Source organism: Eleutherodactylus coqui, chromosome 13 (genome assembly GCF_035609145.1).
Source record: "Eleutherodactylus coqui strain aEleCoq1 chromosome 13, aEleCoq1.hap1, whole genome shotgun sequence".
NCBI classification, from domain to species: Eukaryota; Metazoa; Chordata; class Amphibia; order Anura; family Eleutherodactylidae; genus Eleutherodactylus; species Eleutherodactylus coqui.
In genome coordinates this window covers 38,784,585-38,811,671 of record NC_089849.1, presented here as the reverse complement: position 1 = coordinate 38,811,671, position 27,087 = coordinate 38,784,585, and the positions used below count along the sequence as shown (strand labels likewise).

General features: G+C 43.3%; 1 protein-coding gene across 1 annotated transcript; it reads right to left on the bottom strand.

The window, feature by feature from the left end:
* Positions 1–18,339: 18,339 nt before the first annotated feature.
* On the bottom strand, positions 18,340–24,562 carry LOC136588246 (keratin, type I cytoskeletal 19-like). The gene is made up of 8 exons (XM_066587323.1): positions 23,979–24,562; positions 22,663–22,745; positions 21,923–22,079; positions 21,674–21,835; positions 21,459–21,584; positions 21,163–21,377; positions 20,163–20,179; positions 18,340–18,800 (listed from the first exon to the last, which is right to left on the bottom strand). The coding sequence occupies exons 1-8, from the start codon at positions 24,483–24,485 to the stop codon at positions 18,706–18,708; spliced, it is 1,362 nt and encodes a 453-aa protein (XP_066443420.1). The 5' UTR covers positions 24,486–24,562; the 3' UTR covers positions 18,340–18,705.
* Between the last annotated feature and the right edge of the window lie 2,525 nt (positions 24,563–27,087).

The following is a 27,087-nucleotide window of genomic DNA, read 5'->3' as shown; positions in this document are numbered from 1 at the left end:
ATTTTATATTAATTATACTGTTACACATATACTCTGTTCTCCATCCTTGAAGTTTCAATATGATACTAGCATACACACTATAGGCTGCAAGCACACATTATGCAGATATAACATAGAGAGGATCACAGCTTATCAACCCTTTTTTTTCCATTTTTATTTTTTCCTCCCACCTTTAAAAAAAATCATAACTCCTTTATTTATCCATCGACGTCGCTGTATGAGGGCTTGTTTTTTGCGGGACGAGTTGTAGTTTTCAATGGTGCTATTTGAAGTACCATATAATGTACTGAAAAACTTTTAAAAAATTCCAAGTGGAGTAAAATGAAAAAAAAAAAACCCATTCCGCCATCTTTCGATGCGTCTTGTTTCTACGGCGCACAAACTGCAACAAAAACGACATGATAACTTTATTCTATGGGTCAATATGATTACTGCGATACCAAACTTGTATAGTTTTTTTTTTACTATACTATTTTTTTTTTCAAAGACATTTATTTTTTTCCCATCGACGTAGTTGAGCGAGGGCTCATTTTTTGCGGTATGTCCTGTAGTTTCTATTAGTACTAATTCAGAATACATTTGACTTTTTGATCGCTTTTTATTGCGCTTTTTCTGGGAGACAGGGTGACTGAGAGTGCATTTCTAGCGTTCTTTTTTTTTTTCGGACAACGTTCACCATGCGTGGTAAATAATGTGCTACTTTGATAGATTGGACTTTTACGGACGCGGCGATACCAAATATGTATTTTTATTTTATAATTTAGATTTTTTAATTACAGATATGGCAAAAGGGGGGTGATTTAAACTTTTATTACTTTTTTTTTTTACAATTAAAAAAGCTTTGTTAAACTTTTTTTACTTTACTTTTGGTTCCCTGGGGGACTACAATATGTGATGCTTTGATCGCTCCTGCAGTATGACGTAATGCTATAGCATTACGTCATACTGCAATTTGACAGCCAGCCTATCAAGCCACCCCACGGGGATGGCTTGATAGGTAGTCTGCTAAGGCAGCCCTGGGGTCTTTCAGAAGGCCCTGGCTGCCATGACACCTGCACGGCTCCCCTGATCTCACCACGGGGGGGCCGTACGGGACCCCCGGACATCGTTCAGGGGATTTAAATGCCGCTGTCAGAATTGACAACAGCAGTTAAAGGGTTAATAGCCACGACCGGCCACACGGCCAATTGCAACTATTGCCTGTAGTAAACAGCTGACACCCGCCCTGTATGAAGAGAGGTTGCCCCTTGACCTCTCTTCATACATACCCCGACACTCCAGGACGTAAATGTACGTCCTGGAGCGGGAAGCGGTTAAGGGTTAACTATCAGATGGATACTAATTGTTTTTAATTAACTTTTGTATGTAAGAGGAAACGGAAATTGACAGCGTAGAAAGGTGATCAAGACCCCTACAAAGGTTGAAATGCGTTCTTCTTGTACTGTACATCTTTATATGTTTATATGGCACACTTGGAATAAAGGCAATTGGACTTTTAAAAGTGAGACCAGCGTCATCCCCGTGGATTTCCTCTCTTCTGTGTATACAAGGCTGCTGGGACTGAGCAGCGAAGCTGTCTCACAAAGAAACCATGCCGTATCCAATCTGAGTGTCGTGGGGGGAGGAACAGGTGAGCGAAGCAAATTTCTTTCTTCAGTGCATCTTTGCTGCAAGCAAATGAACATGCCTTTCGGGCGCAAAAAGTACACTAAAATACGCCGCTGCATATAAGTGAATGAGAAGGACTGAATGAGCGCTGTTTAAACTAAACGATTAGTGAATGAGCCAACGATGATTTTTATGCTGCTAAAGGCCTCCTTCACACGTCACGCGATTTTGTCACGTTGCTACAATGCTACAAATGGCATGTATGTGAAGCCCATGCTTTCCTATGGGTTAATTCACACATGTGATGTTTTGTAGCATGCAACAACACGACACAAAAACCTCACGGGTCCAGTGATATGCCCACGACATGTTTTGTTTTGTAGCCTATGTTTCCCTATGGAGCCTTTCTCCCTGTTGCATCGCACGAAAACGCGATTTTCGTGCAGTGCGATGCAACTTTGACAGTAGGAAGTCCTACTGTCAAAGCCATAACCTAAGCCCTAGCTGCAGGAAAAAATAAAAATAAAGACATACATCACCTTAGAAGCGCTCTCTGCCACCACCGCAGCTTCTCCCCAGGTACCGGCACTGCTTCTCTTCTTCATCTTCTGGTCGGGGATTGAAAATTCCCCACCTCCTGGAAGCGCTGGCTGTGATTGGCTGATGCTTAGCCAATCACAGCAAGTGCTCGATGAATGGCACTGATTGAACCAATCACAGCTATTCATCAAGCAGTGGCTGTGATTGGCTAAGCGTCAGCCAATCACAGCCAGCGCTTCCAGCAGCCAGGGATTTTTCAATGAAATCCAGAAGATGAAGATTTTCCAGAAGATGAAGAAGATGATCAGTGCTGAGACGCAAGGAGAAGCTGCGGCCGGAGAGGTGGTGTATACTTTTCTTTTTTCTTCAGTTACAGCTTATTTTAGGAGTAGGGCTTATATTTCAAACCCCCCCCCCCCCTCCAACCCTCCTGAAAATCCTCACATTTGATGCTACAAAATCACGGTATTGCCAGGAGAAGACGCAGCAATATCACACGGTGCAGCGATGCGATATCGCTGCGATTTTCTCGCGGCGATGCTGTGTCGCCCGTGTGAAGGAGGCCTTAACTGAACGACGAGTAAATAGGAAACTATTTTTGTTCGTTGTTCGGTCGTTGGCTGCGTTCACACTGAACAATTACACTGATAAACAAAGATTTTGCTACTGGAAGAAAAAACATATTATTTACATGAAATCCAGTGCACCGAATCTGAAGTCAAAGTTCACCTAGGATGTCAAGATCTTGGGCTATAGGCCAACTACAGTTTGGCGACAGCTTGCTAGATTAGCCCACGGACTGATGCATGGCAACATTATAATTGCTGCACCGTTACCTGCATCATACCTTCCGGCACCTTCTGTGTAACTCCTCCTGGCAGCAGCGGGTTCCTGCAGCATCGGAACATGTCGGTAAGCTGATGTCAGCAGTTGCTAGGCCAATATAATGCAAGATGGGCCAAGCACAAGCTTCTAGTTGACAATACTGTTTTCTTATATAGCCAGTATGTCTGTTTTAGCCTATTGATGAGCAACATAATGGAAATGGTTTCCACTATCTAACGGACAAGTCTGGAAAAAACAATTTATGTTGGTCTTGAAATCCGTGAATGAATGCGTGATGACACATTCAGATCCAGACTGAGCGCGCTTGAACTCGCTGCTTCGGATGCATTTGTGTTAGTTGTGCAAAACTTTCTCGGCAACCATCGGGCTGACAACCATGTTGAACTCATAAACTGTGATTGTTCTCAGCAAGAGAAACCACGTAATCTTGTAGATATGATACCTTTTAATGGCTAACAAAAATACATGATGCTAATGCGAGCTTTCGGACCTCTCAGGGTCCTTCCTCAGGCAATTAACATGTTAGCAGTGTATCAGTAACTCGGCTGTCGAATGTTGCTCAAAATTCATTTCTTACATTCTCATCTGGATTTTTTGGGTGACGTGAGCGGTGAACATGGGGGGAGATTCTACCAGGAGATACCAGGAAAAAAAGATATCAAGGCCACTGCAACCCCAGCATGATGGTGACTACTGCTGGTTTCTGCAGCAGTCAACAACAGACACTCACAAGTGCAATAACCTAAAGCACTTTAGAACTGTGTATGTGCATTAATTAGAGTCAAGTGAACTTCTTATTTACATGTTTGTTAATGTGAACAATTCCATGACTAGAAGAACACATCTGGACCTCATTAGGCTAAATAGCCTTTTACATTACATCGGGGGGAGGGTCCCGCACCCATGTGAACATGCCCTACGAGCGCAAAAAGTACAGTAAAATGCATTGATATGAGCGTAAAAACACCTCTTTCCTGAAACAAATGTGTTGCGCTGAAGCATACGCAATTGCGCACATATTCATATGAAGGAGCCCTTAGACAAAGGCATTTCATTTGTTTTTTTAGTTAAAAATTCAAGTGAGGAAGATGGAACAATACCTCTACAGCGCCACCTATTGGTTGGCAGCATTCCTACAAATCAATGTCCGACCCTTTAATGAGGAGCAAACACCCCGAAACAGCTATCTGTGTATGGACTCTGGCTTGGTTTTCAAATCCCAATCTTTGTTAAGACCTGTATAAAGGGTAAGACACTGATTTGCAGGAATGGTGGCATCCAATAGGTGGCGCTACAGAGGTATTATTGCATCTTCCTTATTTGCATATTTTTCCCAGAGGAGCATGTATGGCCTTATAAGACCCCATGTACACTGAAAGATGATCGCTCCAAAGTCTTCCAAACAACAGTTTGAGTGACAATTTTGAGCGATCATCTTTGCATAGTCTATCGCAGCTAAGTAGCTACTTAAGACCTATGAAGGCGGAGCGGGACACCACCAGCTAGGTAGCTGGTAGTTCACAGCGGGACACCACCGTTATCGCTCAGTGACAATACAGCTGTTCTGCATAAGCAAACAGCTGTATTGTTCTTCGCGATTACAGCCAGTGTCCCGCTGTGAACTACCAGCTACCTAGCTGGAAGAATCTTATCAGCACTGCCGACTGTGATAACAGCCTGCACCACTGATAAGAGTTCATCTCTCAATTCAAAAAAACTAGAATTGAGCAAGGAACGACTTGTGCATGAAAACTGCACAATGTCCGTGCATTTAGACCCAACGGTTGTCACTCAAAAGATGGCTTTGAACGAATTTTGAGCGAGAATCTTTGGGTCTAAATGGTCTTAAATCTCCTCTCTCACCTCCTCTCCTCAAGGAGTGATGATACGCCTCCCGACTTTAGTTAAAAATAAACACGAGAAAAATTATGTGTTTTCTGAATGCTGCCTGCATTTTTTAACTGATATTTGGCTTTTTTTAGTCACATATATTTTATTTTAGTTTTTTTCCTATAGAGAAGCCTATGGAAAACTACCAGACCTAGAACAATGTACAGGATTACAAAAACATGGCTGCTTTCTTTTGCTTTGCAGCTCAGCTCCATAGAAGTGAATGGGGACCAGGAGCACCTGTGGAAAAATGTGGTGATGTTTTTGGAAGAAAACAGCCATATTTTTCAAATCCTGGACAAACCCTTTAAGACAACATCCTGGTGTTTTGGAGGTGGGCGGGATACGGTTGGTAGTTCCTATGGAGATGGAGAACAATAATATATTTATGAACTCCAACTATGCACAGATGATCCATTGTGGCAGAACCCAAAATGGTAAGTAGCAAATGACTCTATGCCAGTCTAAATAATAATAGCCTTATTACACACCGCCACAGTAGCTCATTGTTCCAGAACCCACATGTAAGAATAACATTTTATCTCGCAGGATGACATTTTATAGTAGGCTTTAAAGCGCGGTGTTCTTCAGGTAGGGAAGTATATGACATATCAATAAAGTGGTTACACAATAATGCGGTGCCTCCTATTCTAACAAAATGTAAGATTAGACTAAATGAATATCGGGAAACATATAACAGTTTTTTTTTTTAGTTATCGATTTCTTAAAGGGATTGTGACAAGATGGCATTCCCTGTTCTTATGCCCTTATGCCTATTAGGGTCCTATGAACATTATAGAGCGGAGTCTTCCACTCGGGGTCCCACTCTGTGTCCCAGAGCAGAGAGCTGCTCTCTAAGATTAGTTTGGTAAGATTGGCGCACCTTCTGCTGTCCTGTTATTACTAAACGGACAATCATATGAATGGCCATCCTTTAAACTACATTTCCACTGCAGCAGTGGAAATGTTGGCCTGGCCATGATTTTCCCGGCAAAATGATTTGTTCATTGGGGGTGCTAAGAGCATGACTCGTGATGAGCTCTACATTCTTAAAGAGGTTGTGCATCTTGGTACAACCCCTTTAAGGGTAACAACATGTTCTCTAAGGCTCTAGATCTACACTAAACCATGGTGAGGGTCACTTTAACCCAAATCGAGAAGACTTAGAACAGTAGTGAAACTATTCAGGAGTGGCTCGCCTACTAACATGACTCCATGGGTGCAGCAGCAACACATTATAGAAATCCGAAAACATCCTAGAAGAACATTTAGAGATCGGCAGGCCTCTTTAGACTTACATTGGGGTTCTTGACTCCATAAGATTAGATGCAGGAGATCAGCAGTGCAGAAAAACGACCCTCCAACAGTTAAAAACAGGGGTTCCGGTAACTCTATGCAGTAGTATGGGGATGCTTTACGCCTTCAGGACATGGTTGCCATTTTTGTTGCTTCACAATAATTTTAAAGGGGTCTTAAACTATAATATGATAGCAACGTACAGGTGAGAATCTGTTTGGGGCAGTTTTCTACCATACGCCCAATCCCAATACTCCCACTTTACACCACGTACTGAGGCTTAAAGGGGTTGTCTCGCGAAAGCAAGTGGGGTTATACACTTCTGTATGGCCATATTAATGCACTTTGTAATATACATCGTGCATTAATTATGAGCCATACAGAAGTTATTCCACTTACCTGCTCCGTTGCTAGCGTCCTCGTCTCCATGGTTCCGTCTAAATTCGCTGGCAGCTTGATTTTTTAGACGCGCTTGCGCAGTCCGGTCTTCTCCTTTCAGCACGAGCCGCTTCAGTGTGCTCCCCGCTACAGCTCTTCTGCGCATGCGCAGACGAGCTGTCACTGCTCGGGAGCGCGCTGGAGCGGCCATTCTGTACCATCCTCTGTTAGAGGAAGGTGCAGAAACTGGAGCTGCCCAGCCGAGAAGCCCAGCCCAGCAGCCCCAAGAAGCCGCCTAGGTAAGTGATGGGTCGGGGGGTGATCTTCACTAACAGGTGAAGGTCCCGGGCCACAGTGGTAGGCCCCGGAGCCCAGCGCTAGGTTCCAGAGCCCAGCACTGGGCTCCGGGGCCTAGCGCTGGGCTCCGGGGCCTTCACCTGGGCTCTGGAACCTAGCGCTGGGCTCCGGGGCCTTCACCTGGGCTCCGGAACCTAGCGCTGGGCTCCGGGGCCTTCACCTGGGCTCCGGAACCTAGCGCTGGGCTCCGGAACCTAGCGCTGGGCTCCGGAACCTAGCGCTGGGCTCCGGGGCCTAGCGCTGGGCTCCGGGGCCTTCGTCTGTTGTCAGGGTCTAGCGCTGGGGAGCCGGGGCGTAGCGCGGGGGGAGCCGGGGGCTAGCGCCGGTTACCTGCTGCCTGGCGGTGGGTGACTGGTCGGCGGCGTTCAATCCTGGGGTCCGGTCGGCGGCTGCGGGGCGTCGTGTTGTCATGGAGACACAGCTGGCAGCGTCTCGGGAGCGCGCACGTCGGGCTACAGCAAGCGAAGGGAAAAGAGCCGGCGGCCATCTTGGGGAAACTTTTATAAGTTGCTAAAACACTGGAACTGTAAGTACAAACCAGCTAGAAAAGTCATTTACAGGGGGGCTTAGTAATGTATGCTTAATTAGGGGGACTGGGCAACAAAACAAAAATTCACTGCTTCCTCGAGACATCTCCTTTAACTTGAAGTTTCTTGGTCGAAATGCAAAATCTGTAACGAGGCCCCCAATAGTAAGGCTTCATCTATAGTGTTTGTCTCCTTATATTCGGAAGAGAGATCTTATGAATCCCCTAAGGTTCCAGGGACTGGATGCAATCGAAACCTCTGCATCTACTATAGTTTCACCCTTGTCAGCATAAGAGAACACTACCCTAGCCAGAAAGTTTCTCGACATACAGTACAATACCTGCCTGAGCCAAAGAATGCCCTCATATACAATGCTACAGACCACCCAAGACAGATAGACTACCCCATTGTCAATGCCTCAGTCAGATAGTATATAATTCCTAAACCTGAACATTCCCCATATACAGTGTCAAGGCCAGAAAGTGCTGCAGCCAAAGAGTGCACTGATATACATTGCCCAGCCAGACAATGTCCCAATTTGCATTGCCCTGAAGCCACAGATACAATTGAAAGAAATAGCCTTAAGAGATCTGCCCCTCGAAGTCCTAGGTGACTGTCTTACCCATTTTGTCTTGGCACATAAAGTCTGAAACAACGTTCAAAGAGCAGGTTTTTAAATCTTTCAACAGGTAAACAGTCTTTTAATATCTATGGGTAGCTTTGGAACTAAATTCTGTCCTGGGACAGGAGGGGAAGGGGTATATTACCTGCAGCTCTTCTTCTCTACTGCTCCTCCAATCTGTTGGCTTTGGGTCCCATTTTCAGCCATCCAAGATGGCCGGTACAATCTTTAGATTTCCTAATCGTCAAAGTACATTGGTAGTGTTATACTACTAATACACCATACCTATTCTCTGATGGTCCAGAGGTGCTCACATGATCAGCATTGGCCAATCAGAGAACAGTGCATAGTTTGCAATACATAGTTAAAGTACAGCCCGAAACTGAAAGATGGGAGGATTGGAAATGGGGAACAACTGCAGGTAATATATCCCCCAACCCTCCAACCTGGTCATTCCTGAAACCAGAGAACTACTTTATTCTTTAAATTAACCTGATGGCGGATCTGATAGAAGTATAACATGGCCTTCAATAATACATTATATTTTATAATTCTCCATTTCATTCATCTTTGCACTTTCTTCAGTTTACAGTTCATTTAAGTGCAGTTAATGTAATTCCATAAAATGTCGTTTTATAAGCTCATAATCCAGTAAATTGTAGACGTTTCTGCTTACTATAGACAATACATTTCTTTGCTTACAATCATACCTATATCTGGACTGAGCTCATAAAATCTTTAATGTATTCCACCATACTGTTAAACTGAGATGTAACATAATAAAATGCTCCCCTAAGATGTTATTTAAAACACCAATTGCATCTAATTTCTTAGTACTTCTGGGAACAATTAATGGGTGGGGTAATTAGCACCTTATTTTACTGGCGTCTCCTGATCTTGGGGAGGGGTGGCCCAATATCTCCTGAAAGGAATGCTGCATATTGTGTTATGCCATCTATGAGTTGTGTTCATGGCTCATTGTTTCTGCCTTGGCAACCAGTAGTGAGTCACTACTGACATGTATGAAAAATCTCATAAAATCAGAGAGCAGATATACCATATAACGAACATGTTGGAACAATGATGAAGAAATCAAGACAAAAACATGGGTTCTTAGTAACTAACCTGGGCAGGTTTATACACATGGTAGGTGTGACCATTAGATGGGTTCCAATTCTTGCCAACGTCTTAGTAAGTATAGAGAGTGGAAGCCTCACCACAATGGAAAGGGCTTGGGACTGTCTCTTTATCTGAGGCTCCACTCGTAGTGTGGACCTTCAAGTTAATGGAGCCATCATGATGGAGACCAAACAAGTGGTAGGCATGTCCTAAAAATATCTAATTTTCATGAATCTTAATGTTCTCAACTCATTCTATCATGGAATTGAAAATTCTTCACTATAATTGCCATTATAATTGACCGAAGTGTGTTAAGAAGTCATCTCCCAAAGAGGAAAAGCCTCCTCATCTATTCCCCAGGACCCTGCAAGAGTCATGGGCAAGTGGCTCCACCAAATCCTGGGGAGACCCCGCTAAACGTTCCTCATACTAGAGTTAGCCAAAAGGGCAGGCTGAATTACATATATATGCTCAAATACCTATTCCCCAAGCCTCCAAACCACAATGACCAACAAAAGTCATGGACAAGTGGCTTCATCAAAGTTTGGGGAGACCTGTCTAAAAATTCTTGTTGGATTTTAGCCAAAAGGCCAGAATAAAATGGAGATATGTGCTCAAATAGTGAGAGAGATGAGGTAGGGTGCAAATGCATCCTACTCATAAGTTGAGTATCCCATGCTTAAGTGGTATTCAAGTGCCCATTGAGGCTCTTTAAAACTTGGGCTTTCAAGCCATCCAACCTAATGACATTGATTAGTTGGTTCTGGTTTGCCTACAAGGTACAACTAAGTCAGCTTGCATACACGCAGATTTAAATAGTAAAGGTCTTTTTCAATGTGAGCAAGATAATGAGCATGGATCAATGAGATTGGCGCTCTATTTACTGGCCTTCACATTGGCCAATTCAGAATGTATTGGGGACATTGAATGCATATATGATCATTCATCCGCCATAGAGTTTTATCATTGTCAGTAGACATCCCCGGTTTTCACTGGAAGACGTGCTGCCAACAGCATATTTCCGGTTGCACAAAAGATGCGATCAGCTAATTGTTTGCTCATCGTTGCAGCTTCACATGGCCTAATGACCAGCCAAACGAATGTTCCCATATAAAAGGCCCTTGAGGCTGCTGTGGAAATTGACTTGATTGCCCCCTACTGATAGACATAGATATGAAAAATAATAATGCGGAGGAGTAGTCTCCTGATAGAATTTTTCGATAAACAATGGGTGGAAACTAAGAACACAATGGTGTGGTGAATATATTAAATTAAATAACAGGATGCTAGATGATGATAAGGTCATAACAGGGAGTCCCACCGCTGGGATCCTCAGTAAACAGCTGGAATCTGTGGGAGAGCCTAAGTATTTAATTCCTCTGCAGTGCCTCTACTGGAGAAAAATATTATTACACTGTACTGATTAAAATGAATAGATGATGAATGTACCTGGCCCTCCATATAAAGAGACACGTTACGTTATGGCAAATAGATTAGATACGTGAATAGGGAACGCCTCCCCTATTTACTGCATTGCTGTAAAACTAAATGGACAGTACTGCATAAAAGTTTTAGGCAGGTATGGAAATTAACAAAATGCAAAGTGAATGAACAAAAGAGAAATCTAAATCACATCTGTATTTTCCTTTATCTTCAAAGCAGTGTCAGTTCTTCTAGGTACACTTGCACACAGTTTTTAAAGGAACTCGGCAGAGAGGTTGTTCCAAACTGCCTGGAGAACTAACCACAGATCATCTGTTGATATAGCATGCTCCAATTCTTCTGCCTCTACAGACTGGATGATGATGAGATCAGGGCTCTGTGGGCCATATCATCACTTCCAGGACTCCTTGTTCTTCTTTACCCTGCAGATAGTTCATAATGACATTGGCTGGATGTTTGGGGTTGTTGTCCTGCTGCAGAATACATTTGTATCCAATCAGATGCCTTTTATTTTTTGTTTTTTAATCTTACTTTGCAGCATTTTTTTCTCACTTGACTACACCTTTTACACAGTACTGTAGGCAGACTTTATTACCTACTGCACCCACCAGTCTGCCCAATTCAATCCTGATGCCAGCCACATTAGGCAATGGCATTTAGGAAGAATTGCCACTGGTACATGTAATTATGTGAATCATTAATGCTACTTAAGCATAAAACCTGTGTATACAGGAAGTGTTCTTGTGCAGATTGTAACTTGTCATTATCTTCGATTCTGTACTTAATCAGAGTAATTAAACACGTAACTAATTGTTTACTGCTAATCCTGTCATGGATTAACCGGGATATTGTCTGATCAGCAAAATGCTTGGCAAAGATCTATGAAGTTCTAAAGAGGAGTTTATAAAAAGTCATATATAGCGTCCGGCAGGTTGGAGACCTGTTGTCAATTTGCAGCTGCTGTCGGACCCGGGTTCCTTGGAGTCAGCAGAGCAAATGATTCAGAGGGTCTAATTTCCATCTATATATAAAATGTGCACCTCTAATTGTGATTGTATCATAAATATCTCTATACACACAGGGCATACCATTAATAAGATCTAATAGTGTTGTACTGAGGTGCTACCTCATTTTACGTGGCCCGCCCGCAGTGCATCAACAGATTCCACTCATCCAACCTTCAGCTCCGATCCGGCAGCAGTAGTGCAGCATCTGTGACTGCTGACTTCTCCCCCTGCGGTGTCTTAACAGTAGCTGCTGGACCGGAGCTGATGGCTGGGTGAGTGGAATGCCTGTAGGGATGCTGCCCAGCCAGAGGTCAATACGGGGAGGTTTGCTATTACTACTGGGACTACTATAGGGGTCACTTATTACTACTGGGGCAACTATAATGGGCACTATTACTATTGGAGCCATCAATATAAGGGGACACTTACCATTGGAGCCACTATTACTACTGGGGCCACAATGGGGGTCACTGTTACTACTGGTGCAACTATGGGGGTCAATATTATTACTGGGGTCACTATGGGGCTTACTATTACTAAACAGTCTTACAATTACAATCAGCCTTTTGAAAGCAACCATAAGGCTAATATGGCCCTCACTGAAAATGAGTTTTACACCCCTAGCATAGGGGATTGGGGGGACCATTCCTGGCAATTGTCTCTAACCACTAATATATTCACACAGCATGCAGTGTCTGGGGAAATAACATAACTATTGGCAACCAATAGTAGGATGCACAATTTGCATTTAGACAGCTTGTTGCATATTGATGGGATATGCGTGAATATATTAGTGGCTAGAGACAATTGCTCTTACAGTCTGCCAAGCAATATATATTTAGTTCATTTATGGACTCAGCAAGGATTTAGTTCAGCCACCTATTCCTCAAATTTAATGTGTCCTTGTCTATTTTGAGCTACATGTTACTAAAGAATACAATTTTATATAATTCTCGTTTGGGAAGGTATAACCATTGAGCTATGTTTTTGCCTTTAGCTTTTGTTTGGAAATCATACTTTAGAGTTGTCCAGATGGTGAAACTCATAGGCTTGTTCCACCACAGTACTAGCATATACCATCACTATATGACAAGTAAAGGTCCAGCCTTTAGGACCTCCACCAATTTCTAAAGCAGACTTTGGCTATTCTGTGCACTACCACTCGCAACTAGACAGATAACAGCTGTTCACTCGAGTTGTACGGTAGTTTTTGCACCGTTCCTGTAGAAAGTTGGAAAAATAAAAAATCCAAAGTGGCATCTGTGCTACAATAGTACTGCAGCTCCTTCCTTTAAAGGGGTTGTCCAGTTGGCTTTTACAAGTGCAGTAGCCCCTTTTTGTGCAGTAGAGTGGTGTAGTTTGTGAACTAGTCAGTCCAGACTAAACATGGTGTTAGTCATGTGACATATACACATATCATATAACCCCTGACATTCTATTAGTAATAAGCTGACATGATATCCACGGGCTTCCTGAATAAAAATAACAGTGGAATATCATTATCATGGTAATTGCATCAACTTCCTAAAAGCCTCGGAGCTTGCAGCTATTGCATTTCGATATTACACATTGGGGGCACATATATTGCTAATATACGTCAGTTCACTTTCTAAAAAGTGGGTAGGGCCACACATGGTTTGACAGATTTACTATAATGCCAGACATTGGTATAAATTATAGAGGAGACCTATGCCAGCTCCTAGCTTCAGTAGGTTTAGTCTGGGGCACTAAAGGTCAATTTACATGCGATGACTGTTGGGCAAACGTTAGTCTTTAGTTTTCCCTCTATGTAGATGTATGAGGGCTTGTTTTTTTGTGGGACGAGTTGCATTTTTCAATGGTACTATATAATGTACTGAAAAACTTTAAAAAATTTGGAGTGAAAAAGTGAAGTGAAATGGGAAAAAAACACAATTTTGCCATCTTTGCAGGGGCATTCTACATACTGTGGCAAAAAATAATAACTTTATTCTGTGTGACAGTATGATTAGGAAGGTGCCAAATGTTTTATATTTTTATTATGAATACAGGAAAAGAGGTGTTTTTTTTGCTTTTAGTATCCTTTATGTTTTATAGTAATAAAAAACTTTTTTTTAGTAGCCATAGATGACTTGAATTTATGATTGTTTTATCGCTCATACCACATACTGCAATACTTCAGCATTGCAGTATATGGTATCTCTGCTGGCATTCTATTAAGACAGGCCATAGGCTTGTCCTGATAGGCAGGAATACATGGCAGTCCTGGTGACCTTCAGGTGGTCTATTTCCCTGGCAATGAACAGTAAATAACTTGAGGGCAGAGGAATCAATATCTGCAATATATGTGAAACGGAGCATTTTGGAAAATAGACATCTTATGGGTGAGTGCATTGTTTTGCAATTGTTTTGCAATTTCGAACACATTGAAATGGGATCCCCAAGATAGGAATGCACCTTTAAGTAGAATACATTGTATTATATATTAAATACCTTATGTCCAAGAACAGAGCGCAAGATGGCAGCTACTAGGTGGCACAACCACCAGTCTTCTAGTTCTACTCTCAATTAAATGTAATGGCTGCATATTCTGTGCATATGTGACTTTTTGGCTGCTATTTTAGATGGCCACAGTTTTCCATGTGTAGTTCCTCTTTCTCCATAGAGCTTCATGTGCATGGCCCGGGTATATACTATCCATATGTAGACAAGATGGAGAAGGATTGAGCTCAACAATTGGGTTGCAAGGATAACCAAATAGCACCTCATGATCTTGGGAAAATGCAAAGTGCACCCTCAGGCCTCGGTCAGACGGGCGTTTTTTCGCGAGATTTGCACATGCGCATGCGTCCGGCGATTTTATAAAACCATTGCTTTGCAATGGTATCGGACACATGAGCGCTTTTTATGCGCTCGTCCGATAAATTATAGAACAGAAATCGCAGATCGCACCTATCTGCGATCTGCGATTCCTGTTCTCTTCCCTATATGCGCTCAATGGGGCCGGCGGCAGCAGCGCCGACCCCATTGAGAACATATAGTAGACAAATCATTCTCCTCTGCCACAGCTGTAACAGCTGTGGCAGAGAAGAATGATGTTTGCCCATTGAATTCAATGGAGCCCGCAATACAGCCGGCTCCATTGAAAGCAATGGGCTGCCGGCGATCGCGGGATGAATTGTCGGGAAGGGCTTAAAAATATAAGCCCTTCCCTGAAATTCATCCAGAAATGTGTAAAAACAAAAAAAATATATATACTCACCTGGTCCCGGCAGACGGAGTTCAGCCGCGGCCGGCCGGCAGTTCTCCTGAACTGCTGTGAGTAGTATTCAGCAGCCGGGGCTTTAAAATCCCCGCCTGCTGAATGGGCTGCCTCTGATTGGTCACAGCCCTCACCAATCAGAGGCAGCTCTCACTCACCCATTCATGAATTCATGTAAATACACTTATATATTCGAAAACTGTATACTTTCCTATGCTATAACTAAATTAATAAAAAAATAAAAAATAAACTACCCCTTTAAGGAAACAGCGGGGTCAACAAACAACCTTCGCTAGCAACAGGGGATTATAGAATGGACTGGGGTGCTGGCAGCCAGATCACCAGCGCTTACCTCATCACCAGAAAACCAAGAATAGGTGCTGATGGGACAACCACTTTAAGGTTTCATTCACACAAGCGTGTTATCGCAGCCATTTCGTTGTGATAAAACGTTGTCCGAAAAACGCAATGAATTCCAATGCATTCATTCACATGAGAAAAAGTCACGCCGTAAAATCGGCAAATCGCTGAGCGTTTTCAGTCACCAGTTTTCTTGCAGCGTCAAAAGATAGGTCATGACTAGAGATGAGCAAACGTACTCGGTAAGGCCGATTTCGCAATCGAGCACCGCGATTTTCGAGTACTTCACTACTCGGGTGAAAAGTACTCGGGGGCGCTGTGGGTGAGCGGGGGGTTGCAGAGGGGAGTGGGGGGGAGAGAGAGACAGCTCCCACCTGTTCCGCGCTGCTACCCCCCGCTCAACCACGCCACGCCCCGCCCCACAGCGCCCCCGAGTACTTTTCACCCGAGTAGTGAAGTACTCGAAAATCGCGGTGCTCGATTGCGAAATCGGCCTTACCGAGTACGTTCGCTCATCTCTAGTCTTGACCTATCTTTTGATGAAAAACGCTGGAGGCTCTCATAGACACCTATGGAAGCTGAAGAAAAAAAAAGGAGGGGGAGGGAGTTTACCTGCGTCCGGCGCTCAGGAAAGAAGACAGCTGGCTCTATTTAAAGTATTAAAAGTAGAGATGAGTGAGCGTACTCGCTAAGGGCAATTGCTCAATCGAGCATTGCCCTTAGCGAGTACCTGCTCGCTCGGGAGCAAAGATTCGGCTACTGGCGGGGAAGAGCGGGGAGGAACAGAGGGGAGATCTCTCTCTCTCCCTCTCTCCCCCCCACCCCCACCCCCCCTCGCTCCCCCCTGCTGACTGCCACAACTCACCTGTCACCCGCGCCGGCAGCCGAACCATTTCTTCCGAGTGGGGAGATACTCGCTAAGGACAATGCTCGATCGAGTAATTGTCCTTAGCGAGTATGCTCGCTCATCTCTAATTAAAGTCATTCCAAGGATCTGCTGACCAAGGGATTTCCGCACTGCAGATATTTTTTCACATGGTACGCTCGTGTGAATGGTTGAGAAAACGCTAATCAATGTCGGATTTAGATCACAGCTATTCTTCACTATTGTGATTCTCAGCCGCATGCGGCCAGCATGAAATCGCATACGCTCGTGTCCGTTTACATGTTTCAGAAACGCTGCGGTTCTGCTGCGAAATTTCCGTAACAGAACTGCAGCAAAGCCGATGGTTAGAGTTACAGTTATAGCAGAAAATCTGCAAAGGGTTCTTTTTCCTCTACAGGAGAACAGGATTTGCTTTAATTCCATTCTCTTTATTAGGGAACGGTTCTGCTGTGTTTTTTCCGCAGCGTTTCCGATACAGCAAAACTGCAGCCTTTCCGCAATCAGTGAATGCACCCTCATAGGGGATTTAATTATTGATGACTCAGGATAGGTCATTAAGGTCGCTTTCACACAGCTGAGAAAATTGTGAGAGATTTTCTTTAGAATGTAATCGTACAGAAGAGCATTTTTTTTTTGCCGCATTGCAACGCGGTGCTGGAAAAAATCACAGCATGTCCTATCTTTGGGCGTTTCTTTGCATTGCCCATTGTTTTTAATGGGGCCGGCACAGCATGGCACGGCGTGCGAGGTGTACACGAGTGTGATGCTATGTTTCCCACTGAAAACGGAGGATCGCTGCTTCGCTGAAGTGATGCAGGGTGTTTTTAACACAAATATTGCATGAGCGTGATATATTGGGTTGAGTTCCATGGCTCGATATTGCACTTGCCTGTGTAAAATTAGCCTAAAGGGGTTTCCCAGAATTACAAGTTAACTTGCTGATCGGTGGGGGTCTCACTGCTAAGACCCCTGCCGTTTTTGAGAACGTCCGCAGTGGCATCACTATAAATGGAGCTCTGGCTGAGCTTGCAGAGTCAGCGCTCCATTCATTTCAGGTGCCACTCGACAATCTCTGCAGTCCCGTAGACAGCGAAGGGAGTGCTACTAACACTTGCACGACTTACATTACATTCAGTCTTTCATCATTGTAGGGGGTGCATTAACACAGGACCCCCCCCCCCCCCCCCCCCCGCGCGCTCTCCAGATCAGCGGAGATGTCAGCAGTTAGACCTCCACCAATCAGCAAGTTATTCCCCATCCTGCAGATAAGGGATACCTTGTAATTGATCAACAGGGTCTGCCACTCGGGATCCCTACCAATCAACTGATTAAAGAGACTATAGCATGTGACGTCTCGTTCATCAGTCACATAGCCTTAGAGCAGCACAGTCCCATTCAAGTAAATGGGGCTAAGCTCAAATGATCAGCAGGGACTCTGAGCAGCCGATCCCCATCAATCAGCTATTGATAGGTGATGAATAGTTTAGTGGCAGAACTAGCCTTGAGGCCCTTTTACACACAAAGATGATCACTCAAAAGATGGCTTTTGAGCGATCATTTTGCATAAAATACTAATTGGTACTAATGCCAATTAGTAGCTTATTAATGCATGTGAGCCGCTAGGAGCTGTATTCAGAGAACAGCAGGTGGTCTGTTCTCTTAATACATTCCCTTTGGCTTACAGCTGACATAATGTTATCAGCACTCCCTGCGGAGAACACAGTGGGAAGTCTCTGCTATCAGCTTTTCTGCCGAACAATGGATTTTATGCTTAACATAAAATCATTGTTCGGCAGAAAAGTGAAAGATGGGCACATTTAGCCGCAACGATTATCGCTCAAAAGATGGCTTTTGAGTGAATTTTAAGTAATAATAGTTGTGTGTAAAATGGCCTTTACAGGTAGTAGTGTAGTTATCACTGTCATTGGCCCATACAGCAAAAGGTAATTCAAGTAACCATATATGAAGATTAATCCACTAAAACAAGTGGACTATGAGCATGACTTAATCCCTATGACAGCACTGACCAGCAGGATTATAGGCAGCCTTGTCTTCAGGTCATTACCTCCCAAAGTCTGCAAGAAACTTCATTTTTTCCTGAACCATACAAGTCATTATCATATTTCAGACATATTTTGTACTTATTAGGTTACAAAACCCAAATGGTATTCAAGAGCATAAACAATAACCGTAAATAAAGCAGGCAGACCAGACAGAAATGCATCAAAAAGCTTAAAGTTTATTAGATGTAGAACATATAGAGGCCTCAAAAAGTAAGTAGCACAAGAAGTTGTATCATGCGGTTATGAATACACAGATGTTACATTGGCGTTAGTGATTATGGAGATTAACTCAGCACATGATACTGGTGAGGTGTACAATTCAAGTGTAAGGTTGGCTTGTGTGACCTACGGCTCTCTAGCTGCTGCAGAACCTCACATACCCGTGTGCCTGCCAACTAATAGAGCATTCTGGGATATGTCATTCCTAAAATAAATGGGAGCACCGCAGGTTGGCATCTTATGTTGGATGTATTACGTCGCTGACTTTCAGATATCTGTGCCGAGTTTGTAGGCAGTTTTAGATCAGTAGCTGGATTCACGGACGTTCTCTCGTGATGACACCACTTTTCCATCAATGGACTCCTCGATAATGGTGCGGACTTTGCGGTGGGTTTGAGCTGCAAATACAGAAAATCGGAAATAACTAAGTAAACAATTGTAATAAATGCCCACTTGTACGTGCTGATTTTGTATACGTATCGTGCATACTCTGTATTGCAAATGCATGATGGTAACTGAGCCATGCAGTAATTGAACCTGCAGTCCCATGTAAAACCACAGATAATGTAATGTGATTTCACTATGATTTGTGCCAAACTGCTAATTTAGCCCCGCTTCATCTGTTGAACTCAATTCTTCCCTATCTTGCCTACGTATGGATAGTATATAATGATAGAGATGAGCGAGCACGCTCGGTAAGGTCAGTTAATCAAGCAAGCTTCGCTCATCTAGAGTAACTGCCTTCTCCGCCGAGCATGCTTGGGGGAGCGGCGGGGGTAAGCAGGGCAGAGAGAGAGATCTCTCTCACTCTCCCCGCTGCCCCCCCCCCCCCCCCCCGAGCACGCTCGGAGGTGAAGGCAGTTACTCGAGATGAGTGAAGCTCGCTCAAGTAACTGACCTTACCGAGCGTGCTCGCTCATATCTAGTCATGAAGCTCTATGGAGAAAGAAGAATAACTACCCAAGTAAAACTGTGGCCATCCAAAATAGAAACTAAAAGGTTATATATGCACAGAAGATGCAGCCATGAAATTTAATTGAAAGTAGAACTGGAAGACTAGTTGTGGTGCCACCTAGTAGCTACCATCTTGCACTCTGTTTTGGGCCATAAGGCATTCCAGAAGTCTATTATATATAATACAATTTATTCTACTTAAAGGGGTATTCCAGTCTCTAGAATCCTATTACAATCTAATATCCTAATACAATGTGTTCAAAATCACAAAATAATGCACTCACCCATAAGATGTCTATTTCCAAAGTGCTCCGTTCTCCAGATATTGCAGCTATTGATTCCCTGGCCCTCTAATTATTTACTGCTCATTGCCAGGGAAACAGAGCACCTCTCCTATGGAAAGAAATATCAGAGGAGGCCAAAGCTTGTATACCTCTTTCATCTCTATCTGGCTACTGTTGTGCTCTGTTATTTCTTTCCACAGAAGAGGTGATCTGTTTCCCTGGCAATGAGGAATAAACAACCTGAGGGCAGAGGAATCAATATCTGCAAAATCTGGAGAATGGAGCATTTTGGAAATAGACGTCTTGTGAGTGCATGGTTTTGCGATTTCGAACACATTGAAATAGGATTCCTGAGATGGGAATACCCCTTTAAGATATAATACTCACTATAGCACATATATGGTTAACAGCATCTGTAATCTGAGAATAGTGCCCATTGTTGGATACCATTGGCACATCTTGGCATTTCCAAACTTAATTAATATAATTTTAATTAAAAATAAGAGAATACAATGTACTTACAATCTTTGTAGGAAAAGCTGTTGGAAAAAGAAAAAAAGAGAATCAATAATGAATCGCCGCTTTCAGAAAATATGAATTTGGCATCATCTTACATTGGGGGCGTATAATAAAGCCCGAAGGGTTTCCATATAGAACAATGGAATGATTTAAGTCTGAAGAAGGTTAGTGTCCTCATAGGAAAGCATTGTCTTAGGGATTAGTTAAAGGGGTTGTGACAAGTTATAACGTTATCTTCTATCCACAGGATGGGGGATTACTTTATGGTCGGTGGGAGTCCAATTGCTGGGATTCCCACCAATCTCGAGAACGGGGCTCCTGAAGGTCTCTCCATGAATGAAGCAATGGTCGCGCCTGCATTTGGCAATTTCCGGTTCTCCTATTACAATGAATGGAGCAGCGCGTACTTACACCATTCATGAGGGGCCTTTGGGACCCCCATTCTTAGGATAAATGGGAATCCCAGCAGTCGGACCCCTACCATCCATAAAGTTATCCCCTATGCACAGAATTGGGGATAAATTTATGGCTTGGCAGAACCACTTTAAACACATTACAAATAAACTCTAGTCCAATAGCCCCTCTTCTAAATGACTGGCTCATAATATTTGAGGAAGGATCGGGTTATAGATTTTGCAGCAGGAGCCAGAAGCTGTAGCTTATGCCTCTAGTGGCCAAATTCAGCAGCTACAAAGCTTATGGTATGAGTGTACCAAGGTTACGTCATTGTCTAAACTGGCAAAATAAGGCCTAATCATTTTACTAATTTGTGATTAGGCTTAGAATCATGATCCCAATATTCCAGCATAGGATCCTACACTGTACGGATGACATCACCAGTGTATTGGGGGTACAAAGACAGCCACATGTCTTACCAACCGTAATATGTCCGTTAATTTATAGGCACCTTAATATGTAATGTCAATGAGATTTCTGGTCACTTGGTCTAACCCAAAGATATTCCTGTCTCTTTAAAGGTCACCGAATTTATATTACTACTTACTCTTCACCATCCAAGAGACGTCTGTAGGTTGAGATTTCTTGTTCCAAACGGGACTTCACGTCCATGAGGATTTTGTACTCATGGCGTTGACGTTCTATATCTGACCGTACTTCTGACAGTTGACCTTCCACGCTGCTGATCAAGTCTTGTATCTGAGAGAGCTGCATGCAGTACCGGCCTTCTGTCTCTGCCAAGGTGCCTTCCAGTGCCGCTTTCTACAGTGGAGCATTGTGTTTAGGATATGTAATAATGCAATTGATGAACATATCATGAATAAGATTGGAACCAGATCTCACCATGCTTAGTTGTGTCTGCAGTTCAATCTCTAGGCCTTGGAGGGTACGTTTAAGGTCGGTCATTTCTGTTTTGCTGGACTGGATCTGTTCACTGTGGCTTGCTACTTCTCTGTTCAGTTCCTCTGTCTGTGACAGATGAATATGTTGTATTATATGACTCTTTTCTAGACAATATAATTACTGAGGAACATCCTGAAGGAACCTAATTTGCTCACCTGCTTAAAGTACCAGGCCTCAACTTCCTTACGGTTCTTTTCAGCCATATTTTCATATTGGTCTCTCATGTCAGACAAAATCTTAGTCAGGTCAACAGCCGGGGCAGCATCCATTTCTACATTCACATGGCCACCAACTTGTCCACGGAGAGCGTCCATTTCCTACACAAAAAAAAGTGTTATGATCTACATCTTTTTGAATACTGAATAAACCATTATCTCATAATCTGCCAGGATGATGAGTCTTACCTCCTCATGGTTCTTCTTCAGGTAGCCCAACTCTTCCTTCAAGCTCTCAATCTGGATCTCCAAATCAGATCTAGTGAGGGTCAGTTCATCCAAGCACTTGCGTAGTCCATTGATGTCACCCTCAACATTCATACGCAAGGCCATTTCAGTTTCATACCTGTTTGGCAGGAGACAAAACAAAATGTAATTCATCTTCTGAAGATTACCTACTATAGGCATAAAACATAACTGTGAACAATCTCTACTTATTAGAAGGGCCGCTGGACCATAGGTTGATCACAAAGAGTCTTATAATGAGACCCTCAATGATCAGCTGTAATCTAGGGATAAACCTAGCAGTAAGTGTTCAGTTTCCCTGCAGCGCTTCCACAGGGGAAATTAAGTATTACACAATGCCCACTCAAGTCAATGGCTTGTCTGTGTTATGCAGGACAAAACAGGTTCTTCAAAGGAAGAGACATTCTTTATAACACTTTGGACAATAAATAAAGATCAAGAGCAGAGGACCCCCCTCCATTATCTCTGAATCCCCTGCTTGGATATATGAAAATGGGTACCATATTTGGTGTCAGAGAATGATGCAAATGGATTGAACAAGAACTTGCTTCTGTCCTTATGAGTTTTAATTCTTGTTGAGTCTTTCAGTGACAAAGAATCACCAAAATGATAACCAATAGTGTACCAAAAATAACATTTGTTCTATACTGATATCACTAGTATACCCAGGAAGAATGTCTTACTTGCACTTGAAGTCATCAGCGGCCAGCCTGGCATTATCAATCTGCAGGAGAATAGTAGCATTGTTCGTGGTGGCAGTGAGGATCTAAGAGTTAAAAAAAAACATATTATAGTCATGATCTATAGCAAGTTATTATATATATTACTGTTCATTTCTAATATCAAAAACTGTGCCAGGCTTGAGCACGGGGGTCCATTAGGGGAACTACCGCCATCTAAAAAGTACCATTGTACTGTCTATTACATAGTATGTAAGGTATTAGGTTTATGAATACTGTGGCTTAAATTGTTGGCAGATTATAAGACAGATAATGATGAACTGCTAAAAAGCAAAGAGCCTATATAATGTCTTTGTGCAGTGGCTTTTGCGCTTATGCCTACTAGTGACTGTTGGGGCCAAAAGTTGGATATATTTTTGAATTATACACCAAATATTACTACACAAAGGCCATAATTTAATGATGAAATGTGCGCTAAAGGACAAAGAATAAGTATGAAAATAAAGGTACACATGGAAAATCTTCAAATAAAATTTTGCTTAGTCGTTGGTGTCATTTTGATAACTATGTGGCATTTCCCATATAACAGAACCCTCCCATGAGGAGAACATTGAAAATTGGCACTGCCCAAGGGCCAGTAGCTGAGGCCCACAGGCCATCATTTTGCCACCCAGAGACATCAGGTGCCTAATATGTTAGAGCCATATAACTAAACCTAAGCGACTCACATTGAATGTTATCACTAGTAATAATGATGTCACTATTGCAATACTACAGGTTCAATGCAGCCATTATTATTAAAACTGCTATTTTTTCTCCATACCAAGATATCATGAGGTAAAGTCTATCTTAACCAGATACCAGGTCTTGGTATGAAATAAATGACTTAGTATGACTCATGAATTTAACTCACACATTCATACATGCCTCATACTGATGACGTCATCAGTATGTGTCAATGATGGGCAGATGGTATAGGAAGATAGCTGTGCGGAGCAACTAATTACACTATCAGAAAGTATCCAGTGATGCCACCCTGAATAGGAAGTCTACAGTCTCTATTTGATGATATCATCAGTCTGCTACAGTAGTATGAGTACAATAAATATGGAGGCAGTTAAATAATTGCATATATATATATTAAACATATTGCAATTTTTACTTAGGTGTGACTCCACTTGATATGTAAAGATATGTACGTGTACACATGAAACTATCTTTCCTACTTAGATACAGGTAGTTATAGCATTCACATATATAACAGTACATGGTTGTAAGAGGAAAGAACAAGCATCACATTTAACAAATGTTTGTCCTACCTTGTTGCGAAGATCTTCAATGATTTTGTAATATTCGCTGTAATCACGATCTGGGCTTGGTGCTTGTTTCTCATACCATTCACGGATCTTGATCTCCAACTCGGCGTTGGCCTTCTCCAAAGAGCGTACTTTGTCCAGGTATGAGGCCAGACGGTCATTCAGGTTTTGCATAGTCTCCTTCTCACCCCCTGCTAGAAGACCCTCTCCACTCCCGCTACCAAGTCCACCTCCAAAGCCATAACCATAGCTAGATGAAAAGCCACCACCTGCTCCACCAGCTTGACCACCAAATCCTCCACCCAAGCCGCCTCCAAAACCACTAGCCCCAGAGGAAACTAGCCTAGAAGTCGAGATGGAGATATTTTGGCCACCACTGCCTCCATGGATGCTAGGTGACCTGTAACTACCTACAGAGTATCTGTTTGAGCCACCACCATGGACACCAAATCCCAAGCCACCTGAGGATCCTGACGATGCAGTGGTCTGCCTGATGCTGTATGAGGACATGTTGGTATTGTAACACCTGTCTGTCTAAGTGTTACCTGTGATGGTTTGTCAAGTGCAGGAATCAAGACTTTCCATTCTTCTCTTTATACAAGAGGATGTGGGTGTGACTTTCACGGAAGGATTGGTCCTTCGGCAGAGTCATCAGCTTTGATTTACGTGCCAACATTTGTAAGAGAAGCGGGATTCATCATTACCTCATTGGTCTGGGACACTAACCTGTACGTGTTTCATCATATCACCCCCACCCCCTTCTCTTCGTCTCTTAAACCTCCTTATACAAAGTGTTTTCACTCATCCAGGAGGAGATTTTGTGCGTAATGTGTGTACTGTTTAGTTCCTAAAACAAAAGCTCTGATTCACATTGAGTCAGGGAGGCTCCTGGCCCGGAGGCTATACTTTTGACATTCCTCCTACCTTAACAAGGTAGAAAATACGTTGAACCCTCCCAATTCTGGAAAGTTTGGGAAATATACTGAAATTGGAGCTTTTGTTGTTTCAAACAACAATTGATCCTTTATACTGTTAACTCTTAAGGCAAATGCCAACAGGTAAATCATCCAACTGGTAGCTGGTAGCATTCATATTACAGTGAAATGCCTAGAATAAGACTATTACCACTGATCTGGATGTAGTTAATGTCAAGTAATCCCCTGTTACATGTCATTATTGTCTCCATAGACTACATATACATCATTTGTGCATCTGCAAATCCTCTACTGATATTTTTTTACGCCTATTTCATGCTGTTTTGGGCCAACTGAAAGGATGTGTCTTATAGGACTATTTAAAGGGGTTTTCCAGGAAGTTTTCTCAGGACAGGCTATTAGTAGAGATGAGTGAGCGTACTCGGCCACGCCCCTTTTTCGCCCGAGTACCGCGATTTTCGAGTACTTCCGTACTCGGGCGAAAAGATTCGGGGGGCACCGTGGGTGAGTGGGGGGGAGAGGGAGAGAGAGAGGGCTCCCCCCTGTTCCTCGGGTGAATCTTTTCACCCGAGTACTGAAGTACTCGAAAATCGCGGTGCTCGATCGAGTAATTACTCAAAACTAGTACGTTCGCTCATCTCTAGCTATTAGCAGTTGATCAATTTGGATTCGTTGTTCAGGATCCCTTCCATTCAGCTGATCGCCAAGCCTACTATCAGTGCGGCAAACACTGAAAGCAGATAGCGCTGTTAACATTGCAGTGGCCTTGTTCAGTACTACAGGCACAGCTCCCATTGAATACAATGCAATACAAAACCAGGCCACTGCAATACAGACAGCACTGTCCACTTCCAGAACTGACAATAAGCCCAGGGATCAGCGGGGATCTTCAGCAGTGGACCTCGCCAATCAACTATTGATGACCTATTCTAAGGATAGGTCATCAATAGTAAAAATCCTGAAGAACCCTTTTAATTTCAATGGCTACATGTACCTATTACCGATCACAGTACTGGACTGGGGCTTCTTGGACCCACCAGAGGAAATGATTCCCAGTATCACCCTTCATTATACAGAGCTATGTCGCAGTGTGACGATTACCATCGTCGAACACGCTGGATACTTCTGCCAAGGAGTCACTGAAAAGAAATGGCTCACTGACTGATACTTGCACTGTCGTGTCCTGACCCGGTCATGAAGGATTAATGTCCTTGCTGCCAACCATGGAGGACAAAAGTACCAGGACGACCATTATGTTGCAGACTTAGTCTCAGACTGACCTTAGTCTACTTCCCAGTAGGGAATCTCAGCCGTGGCTGCTGCTCCGAGCCTGTTGCACAATGTCAGCTGGCATTGGGCGCTCTACCCAAGGGCCCCATAGCAGTGGAAGTTGCTCCCTAACCTCCATGGCCACTGGACACAGGATATATCATTGATATAGGTACTGGAGATCGGCCTACTAACTAATATGTCTTGGGTGTTCCAACTCTCCCAGGATGGCAGATGTCAGAGGGAAGAAGAAAGATTGGGTATATTCTGTTTAAACGCAGCTGTCCACAATCAGTGATACATATGACTCTGGGAATATCACACTGTTTTATCACACAGTAATTGGAGAACAATATACTGGACTGAAATATTACTCATCACCGTTCCCAAGCCATGGCTGCTTCATCACTCCGGTAATTATAGCCTCATCTTGTATCATCACAAGATTTGGGTCTATAAACTGGGCTGAATGTTTTATATCAACACATAGGTTTGGCTTATATCACAGAGCAGCCCTACTTACAACCAAGGACTATGGCTGGTTTTGTGTTTTATCTGTGATCTTTCATTAAGACTATGGTAGAGATATAATTAGGGCTAATTCCCACGGGCAGATTTCCACCGCGTATTACCCGCCGCGTTGCCCGCAGCTATTAGCTTCTATTGAACCTAATAGCTCAATGCTCACGGTGCGGAATTCCACGCGGATTTCCGCACCATGAAATCACACATCTTCACCCACGGCATGTTCTATTTGCCGCGGGCGTACGCGCGGACGGCTTCCATTGCAGTCAGTGGAAGCCGTCCGTCGTGCTATCTTCCGCTGTAGCACGTCATGTGAAGCTGTGGGCATGTCATATGATGCAGCCGGCGCGTCATGCTCTCTATTGAGCAGGCGTGCCAAAGCG

What these genes read in the sequence shown, in the direction of transcription:
- LOC136588246 (XM_066587323.1), bottom strand. Translation starts at nt 24,485, where the DNA reads ATGTCCTCATACAGCATCAGGCAGACCACTGCATCGTCAGGATCCTCA. An exon ending in GCTGATGACTTCAAGTGCAA is followed by an intron (nt 22,080 to 22,662) that starts GTAAGACATTCT and finishes CCTGCCAAACAG; the next exon opens with GTATGAAACTGAAATGGCCT. An exon ending in TGAAGAAGAACCATGAGGAG is followed by an intron (nt 21,836 to 21,922) that starts GTAAGACTCATC and finishes TTTTTTGTGTAG; the next exon opens with GAAATGGACGCTCTCCGTGG.